Source organism: Eptesicus fuscus, chromosome 2 (genome assembly GCF_027574615.1).
Source record: "Eptesicus fuscus isolate TK198812 chromosome 2, DD_ASM_mEF_20220401, whole genome shotgun sequence".
NCBI classification, from domain to species: Eukaryota; Metazoa; Chordata; class Mammalia; order Chiroptera; family Vespertilionidae; genus Eptesicus; species Eptesicus fuscus.
In genome coordinates this window covers 17,816,727-17,830,134 of record NC_072474.1, presented here as the reverse complement: position 1 = coordinate 17,830,134, position 13,408 = coordinate 17,816,727, and the positions used below count along the sequence as shown (strand labels likewise).

The following is a 13,408-nucleotide window of genomic DNA, read 5'->3' as shown; positions in this document are numbered from 1 at the left end:
AAAATTTCAAAATAAATTAGGAGCTTAAACAATAAACATATAATTAATTACATTAAATGTAAACAAAAAATTTTCCAAATATAACTATGGAATAAAAGAAAATATATGTGAATCTGATAATGGTCTAAGATCAAGAACACTTACAATTGTAAAAATGTGCAATGGCCCTAGCTGTTTTGGCTCAGTGATTAGAGCATTGACCATGAACTAAAGGGTCCCAGGTTCAATTTCAGTCAAGGGCACATACCTTGGTTGCAGGCACAATCCCCAGTCCTAGTTGGGGTGCATGCAGGAGGCAATCAATTGATGTGTCTCTCTCACATCGATGTTTCTTTCTCTCTCCCTCTCTGTCTCTTTCCCCACCCCACCCCCATCTTTCACTCTTCCAAAAAAAAAAAAAAAAAATCAATGGAATCCTCAGGTGAGGATTAACAAAACAAAACAAACAAACAAAATGGGCAATGGACTTAACTAGACACATCTCCAAAGAAAATATACAAATGGCCAACAACCACATGAAGATATGCTCAACATCTAGTTACTAAGGAAATAAAAAGCAAAACTATACTGCGATCTACTTCATATTCACTAGGTTGGCAATAATACAAAAACAAAAAATAACAGGCATTGGTGAGCATGTGGAAAAATCAGGACCCTCAAGCATTGCTAGTGGGAATGAAAAATGGTGCAGCTGCTGTGGAAAACAGTTTGGCAGTTCCTCAAAATGTTAAACATAGAATTACTGTATAAGGCAGCAATTCCACTCCTAGATGTATTCCCCAAAGATTTGAAAACAGGAACTCAAAACAAATTCTTGTTTACAAATGTTCACAGCAGCACTAATCACAATAGAAAGTTGAAAAAGCCTAAATGTCCATCAATACATGTATGGATAAGCAAATCGTGGTATATACATGCAATGGAATATTATTGAGCCATAAAATGAAATTAAGTACTGATACTTGGCTCAATCATAGAAACCTCAAAAACATTACACTAAGTGGAAGAAGTCACACAAAGAAAGGAACAGAACCTCTTTCTTACATGTTTTCAAGAATGGATTATGTGAGAGTAAATAACTTTCCGAGAAGCCATGGTAGAAATTGACAGGAAACTCTAGAACCAGACTGCCTGATTTTGTAATCCAACACTGCCAATTGCTAGTGATGTAAAAACTTTGTGCCTCAGTTTCCTCATCTAAAAAATGGAAGTGATAATACTATTAAGCCCAGAAAGTTGTTGAGAGGATTAAGTGAGTGAATCCATGAAGTCTCAGAAAACTGTCTGACACAATGTAAGCAGCTGCCACTGCTGCCACCATGCTATCCCCACTACCTACATTACCACCAACCACCACCCCCACCACCATCAGTCCTACTTCCTAAAATATGTCTGAGACTACTTTAGACATCTGTGGTCGTTCTACTGAAAAATACTAAAAAAATAAAATGTGCAACTAATGAGAAGATTTACCTAATTACCAGTTTAAACTATCAATACAGTTAAAAATGGATCCTAAGGGGTTCAGCTAATGATCCTTCCCAAAGACATCGGGAGAGATCCGCGGAGCTCCGTTAGTACCACCGTGCTTTAGAAGGAAGCATGCTCCTGACACCACACCACTGCACCACAGACCTTAAACCTGCCCACCATGAGAATAGCTTCTTACAACAAAATTTTATGTCCATATTTTATGTTATATTAATTTGAGGGAATAGATTTTCAATGTTAATGGAAATTAACAGCTTAAAATACACCAAATTTTCTCAGCTTAACAGAATTTCCTCTTCATTAAAATGAAGAACATTTGACCTGTACAGCTGGTATAAAATGAAGTGGGCCAATTAGATTTCTCTCTCAGGAATTCAGAAGTATTATAATGAGAGAGGAAGGAAAAGAGATATATAATAAGGGTTGTAACTTATACAGAAGTCAGCTCAGGAGAAAATCATGCAAAATCAAAATTAACTGTGAAAGTCATTCTAGTCACCCCATAAATACAGGAGTCTGAGTCTTTGAAAGATAAGAGCCAAGATTTTGTTGTTGTTACTCTGTATTTAGTAGCTTTTCAGGTTCCAATGCTGTGGTTTCCTGGGTCTCGGATAACACTTGACTTTGAATTTGGAGCTGCCCTGTTGGTTTTTAGAATTAACACATCTTTCCTGAGGTGGTCTGAGGGAGTTTCTATTTCCTGCCACTAAAAGAGCCTTGGTTATCAGAAAACTCTAACAGGCTACAGAGGTCTTGAGTCAGGAAAAGGATGCAATTACAAAATATAAATTTTTACTGCTGAGAAAATTTATAGAATTCCCAGTTACTTTTTGTTTCTACTAATGCGTGATATAACATTTTAGAACAGTGATTTTCAACTGGTGTGCTGCAAGAATTTTTAAAACCTACTTATAGTCAGGGGCACTGACCTCTTCTCTCTTAGATTGTCAAATAAAAAAATAACAGCCAACACAACACTAGCCATCTGATATCAATGAATCAAAATTATACCTATTTTTTTTTTTGTCAGATTGGCAAAATATATAACATTTTTTGGTGTGCCCCAGAATTTTAGTAATTAGTTTATATGTGCCATGAGATGAAAAAGGTTGAAAATAGCTGTTTTAGAACACTGGAAATATCCCTACAACTAAATTGGAGAAAATTTTTACTCATGGAAGAAGATAAATAATAGTAATTACAACCTTTTAATTATTTTTATCTTGATTATTTATGAATATCTGTTCCAAACAGTTAAGGACAACAGGATGTCAACAAATAGCAATTATCCACAAGCAACTATCATCACCAAAAAATATTTTTCTACCTTAATGGCCTTTTTCTTGTAAATGTTATTTTCATTACAGTACAAAAAACTAACCAACAAAAAATAAAAAATAAAAAAAAAAGTTATATAGGATATAAAATACATAATAGAATGAAAAACTGGGTAAGGAAAATAATCAGAAAATTAAATGCCAAAGAGATTCCACTCTATTAATAAAGGAAAGAACACCAAAATAAAAACTTTGAACTGTTTTAGAATTCTGGCATTATAACAGGAGCTCTTAGGAGTTTGAATTCTGGCAATTACTTTCTCTCCAGTGGTTCTAGGCTTTAACTCAGATCATTACACTGGATGCTGGGATTCTATTTAATTAGAACAAAACTCACATAAAAGGATTTCATAATCTCAATATGCTTGAAAATACATTTTAAAAGGAAGTGAGATTATAAAATCAAAATTCAGTTCAATTAACATAATAAATTATATGCAGTCTGTCTCTAAATAGATTGCACTCTAAAAACTTATCTATTAAGAACTGTTCAGAAGTCAGAAGCTTTTTTTCATATCGAGTATGTCCTGGTGATTGGTCAGTTTTGTTGGAATGGTATTACGAGTACTATACTTAAACTAAGTAGGCCTCTGTGCGCTAGTCTCTGACCTCCCAACTACCGATTGATGTAACAAGAGCAAGCCTGGTCCTGGAGGACAAAGACAGACAGAGCACTAGTGATTCCTAATCCCGTTTAACTTCCTTCCCAGGCCCACTGCTAGCCAGGTATTCCGAACTGAGGAACAAGTAATGGTTGTTGCTAGAAAATGTTCAAGGTCTCTAAACTTGGGATATCCCTGACTGTTATGTGACTTGTCCTTAGGTATTCACAAATATGGATCAAGTTTCCTTGTTTTTAACTTTCATAAAGCAGAGAGATTTTAGTGTTAATTTCATAACATTCTAAACATACCCTCCTATATTTTCTTACTAATTGTTGACTCTACATAAGTCAAACTATTTTTAAAGACATTTTTGAAACAAAATTAAGTAAATGAAGGAGACTTAAAAATAAGTCAACAGCCCTAACCGGTTTGGCTCAGTGGATAGAGCGTCGGCCTGCGGACTGAAAGGTACCAGGTTTGATTCCGGTCAAGGGCATGTACCTTGGTTGTGGGCACATCCCCAGTAGGGGTTGTGCAGAAGGCAGCTGATGGATGTTTCTCTCTCATCGATGTTTCTAACTCTCTATCTCTCTCCCTTCCTCTCTGTAAAAAATCAATAAAATATATTAAAAAAATAATAAGTCAACAAAGTAAGATAGCAGAGTTAAAGGAAGATAGATTTCAAAGTTAGACACACCTGATTTGGGCATACAAAGCTCTGTCACTTAACCATGTGGTCTTGGACAAGTGTCTTCAAAAAATCTTTTTCAGCCTGTTTCCTCATCTACAAAAATGGGAATAATGTCTCACATCTCACAGCATTATAGTGATGACTAAGTTGGGTAATAACATATATTATGATGCCTAATATAGCTAAAGTCCCCAAAACAACTTCTTTAGGTACTCCTATGCCTTTTCAAACATTCTCCTTAAAAGAAAATGCACAATGTTCTGGACTTCATAAGGATCTTACTTTTGACGAGCCTTTGCTTTGCCAGGAGGTAAGATGCTTAAATTTGTATTTCTCTTATTTTAAAGCCTTAATTTTGTTGTGTTTATTTTAATTCCTCTTCTAGTCTTTTAAATTATTGATTGTAATTTTTTGTTAACCTACCCTATTATTATTTTCTCCTTCAATCAGTTATATCCCTAATGTTAACATTTTATTACATTTCAATTGTCTTCCAGTTGTTATTATATTGACTCTATATATTTCTTAAAATGTAGCCTTTTCCTTACTCATGATTATTCCTTCACCAACAACAGGCAATGCCAGATAATTTAGCCCCAAACTATATCAGTAACTCAATTCAGATAGAAATTCAGTTGTAAGGGATAATACTCATAAAAGATCACTGAAGATGTAGTCTTGAGTATGTATCTGTTCTTCTAAATGGTCTGAATATTGTCACTGGATCAAGCCAGACTCTTGGAGACCTGTACGGCTCGACCACACAGTTTTGGTGTCCATCACTGTAATCCGGGGCTTCTCAACAGCAGCACTATTCACATTTTGGGTCAAATAGTTCTTTGTTGTGGGGTGCTGCCCTGTGCATTGTAGGGCGTGCACTATCCCTGGCCTGCTAGATGCCAGCAGCATAGCACCTTCCCCCAATTGTGACAACCAAAAATGTCTACAGATGTTGTCACGCATCCCCTCAAGAGCAAAACTGTCTCCAGTTGAGAAGCCCTTTAAACTGAACTGGACCTTGGGGTACTGAAATCAGGTTACATTGAAGGATCTGTTAAAAAACAAACAAACAGCCATATGAAGGAATGGTATTGAGGATACATCTACTGCATTACTGTTTCCCATAGGAGAAATCTATCTCAGACCTCAGTGCAAACAGAATGTTATTTTCTTCTGGACAATGTGAATCCTTACCTAATCATATTTTCTTTTTTTTTTTTTTGTCCACTGGAAAAGCTCAAAAGCAAATTTAGAGCCCATCTTTGGTAACAGTGTAGAATCCACAGCACGCATTTACATGTACTAAATCTCCCGAATATATGTTTGATTCATTCTTTTTACCATGAACTTATTTTCATCTTACTGTAATACATATATTTCTGCATCTGAACACAAACCCTCTTTAGAATGAGATTAAGTATAAATAAATAAAATAGGTATTAAACTCTTATACTCTCCAGCAGATAACCCCCTTCAGGCTCACTTTATCACATTCCTCCAAATCTCCTTGTGTTAAACCTGGATCTTTTAGTGATCCATTGCACATGTTTGCATCTATTATCTCCAGTCAAGCCATACAACTAAATCCATTCACTCTAGTGAGCTCTGTCAGATATATAAGCATCTGTGTAAAGTTTTATAACTATGAATTCTAGATGTTATGTGTCCAGAAGGTTGTCCAGGCATCAGTACATTATCCTGCAGGACGATGGGAAGATAGAAAACCCATGTCCCCTTTCTCTTGCTGATGCTGGCTGTGCAAATTTCCCCTTTTCCCACTAACGCCCACTTCTAATCCATGCCAAGTAACATTTGGAACTCATCTTGAGCCCTGGTGCATGACATATGGTGACACAGGCGTGGCCCATCTTGCACAACAGTGACAACTATGAAGGGTCCCACCTGCCCTACACTCTCAGATGACTTTTGATAGTGCTGAAAGAAACGATTTCCTCTCATTTTAACCTTAACATAACCATTCCTAGATTTTAAATCTGGTATCAGTATTACAAAGTTTCATCACCAGGTGAGTGGATAAACAATTGGTGGTATTATCCACACAAGGGAAAACTACTCAGCAATAAAAGATAATATTATTTGTACCTATACATAGAATGAAGTGAATCTCAACAATATTATGCCAAGTAAAAGGCACAAGAGTACCAATTGTATTATTCCATACATAAAAAAATTCTAGAAGGGGCAAACTAATCTACAGTGACAGAAAGCAGATTAAGGATTGTCTAGAGCCAGCAGAGTGCTGATAGCAAAGGGGCCCAAGGCAACTTTATGGAAAGATGGAAAAGTTCTTTTTGATATCATCATCTTGATAGGAATGGTGATTTCATAATTTATGCATTATCAAAATACTATACACTTAAAATAAGTGCAAATGCATCCTTGCTAAAAATGTATAACTTCAAAGTAATGATGAGAAAACATCAGACAAACCCAAATTGAAGAACATCCTACAAAATACCTGACCAGTACTCTGCAAAAGTATCAAGGGCATGACATCGGAAAGATGAGGCTCAGGGGAGCCTAAGGGGACATGACAAGTGAATGCAACAAGAAATCCTGGAACAGAAAAGGACACTAGTAGAAAACTGGTAAAAATCCAAATAAAGTCTGTAATTTATCATACCAATGCCAATTTCTTAGTTTTGTTAATTATACCATCCTACCTAATAAAAGAGTAATATGCAAATTGACCATACCTCCACTACACCCACAAGCCACGCCCACCAGCCAATCAGGAGCAAATATGCAAATAAACCCAACCAAGATGGCTGTGGCCATGGAAAGCAGGAGGGAGGCTTGGTTTCCCCGGCAATGGAGGAAGCCAAGCTTTCCGCCTGCCCTTGCTGGCCTAGACCTCCACTCAATGTTACAAAGTTTCAATGATAGAAGATAAATAAATCCCAACAAAAATGGCGGCAGCCACGGAGCTGGAGAGAGCAGGAGGCTAGGGTTGCCCCCGGCGATGGAGGAAGCCAAGCTTCTGCAGCCCTGGCCAGCCTAGGCCTCCACTCCAGGCTACAAAGTTTCAATTATAGAAGATACATAAATCCCAAGAGAAATGGCTGCCGCCATGAAGCGAGCAGAAGGCTTGGCTCCACTCCAGGCTATAAAGTTTCAATTGTAGAAGATACATAAATCCCAGATACCAGGGCCTCAGCTTGGGTCACCGGGGGGCGTGGCCGGCCTGCAAACTGCCACAGGCCCCACGCCTAGGCCACCCCACGCCCCAAGGGAACCCCCACCCTGATCCGGGACACCCTTCAGGGCAAACCAGCTGACCCCCACCCATGCACCAGGCCTCTATCCTATCTAATAAAAGAGTAATATGCAGATTGACCATCACTCCAACACACAAGATGGCTGCCCCCATGTGGTCAAAGATCCTGCCCCCATGTGGACACAAGATGGCCACCACAAGATGGCCAGCAGGGGAGAGCAGTTGGGAGGGACCAGGCCTGCAAGGGAGGGCAGTTGGGGGAGATCAAGCCTGCAGGGGAAGGCAGTTAGCGGTGACCAGGCCGGCAGAGGGGAGGGAAGTTGGGGGTTGACCGGGCCTGCAGGGAAGGGCAGTTAGGGGTGACCAGGCCTGCAAGGGAGGGCAGTTAGGGGTGCCAGGCCTGCAGGGGGGGAGAGCAGTTGGGGGGCACCAGGCTGGCAGGGGAGTGGTTAGGGGGTGATCAGGCTGGTAGGCAGAAGCAGTTAGGGGCAATCAGAAAGGCAGGCAGGCGAGCAGTTGGGAGCCAGCAGTCCTGGATTGTGAGAGGGACGTCCTAGATTGGAGAGGGTGCAGGCTGGGCTGAGGGACAACCCCCATACACGAATTTCGTGCACCGGGCCTCTAGGGGTAATATAAATTTTTAACATTAGAGGAAGTTATACATGAAAACTCTCTGTACTATTCCAGCAACATTTTTTAAAGTCTAAAATAAAGTTTTTAAAATGAAGCATTTTATTGTGTATAAATTTTAACTCATTAAAGTTCATATAAAATTAAAAGTAAATGGGAATTATTAAGAAATAATTCTATCCCCAGCCTGATTCTCCTTTAAAGCTCATTAAATATATTATTTAACCTTTTGCATTCGGATGTCGAGTGTGACTCAACACGATTAGCATTAGAATAAAGGAATTGAGAAAAAAGCAAGCGAGTGCAAAGGGTTAAATCCAACAAAATACTCTACTCTTCAGTATTTGAGTCAATAAATCTAGTAAACAGGCAGTATTTCTTACCTAAAAGAACCACTAAGTTAAAGATTACTAATTGAATAACAATCTCAGAATTACTTTCCTCAGAATCATATGATATATTCCTCCTCCAAATACTAATATACTAGAAGCTCAGGGCATGAAATCGTGCGGCCCCACCACCCGCCCGGCCTCACCATGCTCGCAGCCCCGCCCACCCGCAGCAGTCTTTGGTCGTTACGGCGTTAGGACCACAGGCCTTTTATAATATAGATAATTAACAATAAAATCATTACTTGTTCAAATTATGATGAGACAATGATTCATAAAACTTTGAAATCTACAGGAAAAATATTTAATTTCTATGACTCTCATATTTAAGAATTGTTATATATTTGAATTCCAAAAACTGTATCATCTTATATAATATTACTTAAAGACAGAAAGAAATGAGTAGAAAAACATTCAGAGAAAAATTTAAACTTTTATAGCATACCTCCTCTGTTGCCATTTTCTTCATCCTACAAAATAAAACATATATATCCATATATGAAACCATATTTATAAACTCTAGTGAAATCACAGCAAGGCTCAATCCAATTTAAACTGCCCTCCCCAAAATGTGCCCATTACAATCTCATTAACAGTGCCTTTTGCCAGAAGGTTGGAGTCTTCATAAACAGAAACGGAAGACTATGGGTGAAGCCAATCTGGAGGGAAGACATCGGGAGTTCAGTTTTTGACAATGAGTGTGGAGATTCCCACAGTGCAGGTGTCAAAAGTAGGCAGCTGGATAGAAGAACCTAGAACTCGGGAGAGAGGGCCAGGCTGGCCCTCACTTACTGTGCTATATACTCTAATAAAATGTGCCTTCAGGGGCTATTACAGGGGACAGAACTGTCTTGTATAAACTGAGTAGCTCCAAAATGCTATATATTTAATTTCTTCTATTCAATTTTGAGATTTGGTTTTATTCATTGCTACCAGGCTGTCCTGCTGCTATGTATCCACCTCTAGCTGGGAAATCAGAAAAGCAACTTTTAAAAACTAGTATAAATGTACATTTATTCAAATATTTGTTGAAACGCTGTCATATGAAAGCTATAATCTACTGTAGAAACAAAGTGAAGGACTGATAATTTATTATATAACTTTTGACCTTTATTTGGCTGTTTAAATGTACAGGGTGAGAAAAAAGTAGGTTTACAGTTGTGAGTACGCAATACACAAAGTTTATTCTTGCATTATTATTCATTATTTTATTATTTTCTATATAAACAACTGTAAACCTACTTTTGCCCCACCCTGTATATATATTTTGTTCTGGTTATAAGCTCCGTTCTGAGACTGGTAAGCTTGTCAGCTAAGTAACATAATAAGGATAATGTTGTATTAATTGCATATTTTCTAAAAGCTATACAATAGGAATTTTTTTAAAAACTCCTTCGAAGTGAATGGATAAAATTTCATAATTAAAAAGGAAAAGATTTCAATATGTATTTTCCATGTAAACTTTACAAGACAGACCTATTTGCAAGAACATCTGTGTTAAATAATAATAGCATTAAAAACTAGTTTACTGAGCAATTATTCTATACAAATTCCTGGACTAAGTGTTTTACATATATTGTATCATTTAAGCAACACTACAACCTGTGAGAAAGGCACTGTTATTGTCTGTTAGGTAACTTCCCCAAGATCGCAGAGCCTAACAACAAGGGGCAGAGATGGGACTCAAACCCAGGCTCTTTTGACTTCAATGACAATGCTGTTAACAATTATATTGTGCTACTAAAACTTCTAGAAGTATTCTCCAATAATAGAAATAAGGAATACTAAGCTAGACACTTTAGGATAAAGTAGATTCTTAGAAAATCCCGGTCAGCAGTTTTATAGACATTTCAGGAACCCCAAATTGGTAAATTTTAATTCCAAAAATAGCACTTATTCATAACCCTTAAAAACTATTCACACCATGCTTTAAAAGACAGCCGAAGAGTCATAGAAATTTTGAATTAGAAAGGGTTTTCTAATCTTCTAATTCCATTCCCTCAAATTAAAATGGAAGTGGAGAAGCCAAAAGAAGTTAATTGGCTTGGCCTAGGTCTCACAACTTTTCTAAATTTCTTATTTCCTTACACTGTTGTATAATAAGTAAGAATCAGACATTCATGTTGGCAAGCTAAAATCCTAGGTCCAGGACTTACTCATAATGTGACTCAGATCAGTTTCCAGATGTTATGTAGGCTAATAACGAAGTGAGATAATGCTCATAATGAATAATAAAGAACACACAGCGAGTACCCAGTGTGTTGGCTGTATTATAATTATCCCATGCTGCCCCTTATGAGACCATGCTACTACTCTACCCTGAAGCATGGGAATGTAATTCACCCTGTAAGAAGCTAGGTTTTCAGATTATGACTTATCATTATATTGCATATCTGAAAGTCATGTATTATTCTAATCCCAATAACTTTTTGTAACTGCCAGAACATTTTAACCAAGTATTGCCTCTGCATTCTCTGCCCAGAAAATCCACCACACCTTTCTAGATAGTAGAAAAATAGCTACTATTAGAAAAAATAGAATAATCTGGAATTAGAAGTCCTAGCAAAATAGATTTGGAGTTAATAATCAGTATAACCTTTCAGAGATTAAAATTTCTGTTCTAGAAGATAGAAAAATATCTGAAAGAATATAATAAAAGTGAAAATATAACACTTCAGAAGGTGGGAAGGGGGATGAGAAGATAAGAAGGAAACGGGAATAGCTTTGCTTTTGTTTCAAGTGACTTTAACTACATTTCTTACCTTATATGAAAATTGAATTGCAGACTCTGGGGGATAAACAATAAAATGCCTTAATGTAAAACCAAAGCCTTGAGATGTTCTTTTCAACATAACTGTTTTGGGACCTGGCCAGGAGAATGCTTCGTCTTCGGATGGTGATACAGTTTCACTTTGTTCTTTTCCATCTTTATTTTTTGACACCTAAAATGGAAAGATATTAAAATGTTAATTACTAACACAATATACTTCCTCATTTAGAAAAAATTACATGCAAAAATATATTACCTAAGTGCAGATATGATCTTACTGGAGAAAAAGAACCATATTCTAATGCATGAACTATATGTATTAGCACAAATCACACAGATCATCAAAAACCAAATGATTTTTATAAAGGGATGCTATGAAAAGTTAATCAGAAGTAAGACAGAACTCATGGAAATCAGAAATTTAAGAGGTAAAATTTAAATTCAATAGAAGAAATGAAAGATAACACCAAGAAAATCATTAGCGCACTAAGGACTAAGAACAGAAACTGAAAGAAGAGACATGAACCTCACACCAAGTAGGAATACTAAAACTGTTATCAGATCATCCCACAGCCACAAAGAATATTAGAAAATAATAGATACGGCCTTCAGATTCTGAGCATAACGTCAGTATCCACACAGATGTCCTTTAACTAGCTTGGCCTTACAATTCCTTGATCTCTTCTCTTCCACTCTTGACTTTTATCTGGTTACTAGTGGCCCGGTGCATGAAATTCATACACATGAAAAGGGAATTAATTAGAGGAAATATTTTAATATTGCTATTTGCCCTTTCTCTATAATAGAAGTGTCAGAGATGAAAGAAAATTAGTAAAATGTATATGAAAATCTCCCTCCTGTCAGGAGTCTGGGGTGCGAGGCGGGAGTCAGAGTCAAGTCCCCGCCCATCCACACACACCTCAAAATCGTGCGAGACACAGACCCGGCCAGCCCCGGCCTCACCCCCGTCAGACCCCGCCGGTTGGGGGGGCACAGCCTCAGGTGCCCCAGCCCGGTGCCAGGTGGGGGACACAGCCTCAAGTTCCTGCTGATCGGTTGTTACAGCATGATGGTGTGACGACCATTTGCATATTAGCCTGTTATTAGTATAGATGGCTGAAAACCATTCACAACTTCAAATCAAGGTTCCATTCTTGATTCCCTCTCATACCCCAATCCTCACAATTCTTCAATCTGAGCTGACCCTGCCACTGTTTCCCTGTCCCTTACCACCCCATGTACTCACTTTGCTCTTAAGCCAGCTTCAATTCACTCCTTTGCCTTTCTCTGACTTGCTCAAAATCATCTAACCTAGATAATTCAATAATGCCTACTCTGGGCCTGCATCTATGAAGTTGAACACAAGTGGAAAAAAAACAAAAACCAGGCTATTTTCACTCTAAGTTCATAACCACTAACCTCAAGAGAGTTTTTTTGTTTTTTTTTTAATCCTCACCCAAGGATATGTTTCTATTGACTTTAGGGACAGAAGGAAGGGGTGTGAGGGGAGGGAGGGAGGGAGGGAGGGAGGGAGGAATACTGATGGGTTGCCTTCTGTACACTCCCAAACTGGGGATCGAACCCACAACCTAGGTATGTGTCTTGACCGGTAATCAAACCCGAACCTTTTATGGGATGCTCCAACCAACTGAGCCAAGGCAAGAGAGAGTCTTTACTGTTGTCTGTCCATGGTAATTCTCTCCAGTCCATTCATCTTCAATGACTAATTCACCCCTCCTTCCCTGTTCTCACTTGTAGCTGACGACCCTGCTTTCTATTACACTGAAAAAAACAAGCAATAAGACAACAACCTGCCCTGGCTGGGTGGCTCAGTTGCGGGTTCCATTCCTGGTCAGGGCACATACTCAGGTTGCAGGTTGGATCCCCGGTCCGGGTGCATCAGGGAGACAACCAATTGATGTTTCTTTCTCTCTCTCTCTCTCTCTCTCTCTCTCTCAAAAATGAATTTAAAAAAAAACCATAACCTGGGTGAGGATTAAAAATAATGATAATCCTCCTATATAATAAAAGGCTAATATGCAAATCGTCCCCTCAGGAGTTTGACTGACTGGAAGTTTGACCCCTCACTATGACATGTGCTGACCACCAGGGGGTGGCACAGAATGAAGGAAGGCCCTGGCCAGCAGCTGGAAGGCCCTGATTGGCCCTGATGGCCCATGCACTAATTTATTGGACCTTACCCATGCACTAATTTCATGCACTGAGCCTCTAGTAATAATCTATATATATAAAGAGC

The 13,408-nt window shown here is 38.3% G+C and overlaps 1 protein-coding gene across 3 annotated transcripts in view; it reads right to left on the bottom strand.

Annotated features, from left to right (window-relative positions):
• ARHGAP21 (Rho GTPase activating protein 21) overlaps positions 1 to 13,408 on the bottom strand; it is a 147,594-nt gene that overhangs the window by 75,251 nt on the left and 58,935 nt on the right. For all 3 annotated transcript variants that reach the window (XM_054725712.1, XM_054725724.1, XM_054725718.1), the window contains exons 3-4: positions 11,144 to 11,323; positions 8,827 to 8,851 (exon numbers count right to left, since the gene is read on the bottom strand). In XM_054725712.1, coding sequence (XP_054581687.1) covers positions 8,827 to 8,851; positions 11,144 to 11,323 — 205 coding nt within the window. The remainder of the gene's footprint in view (positions 1 to 8,826; positions 8,852 to 11,143; positions 11,324 to 13,408) is intronic.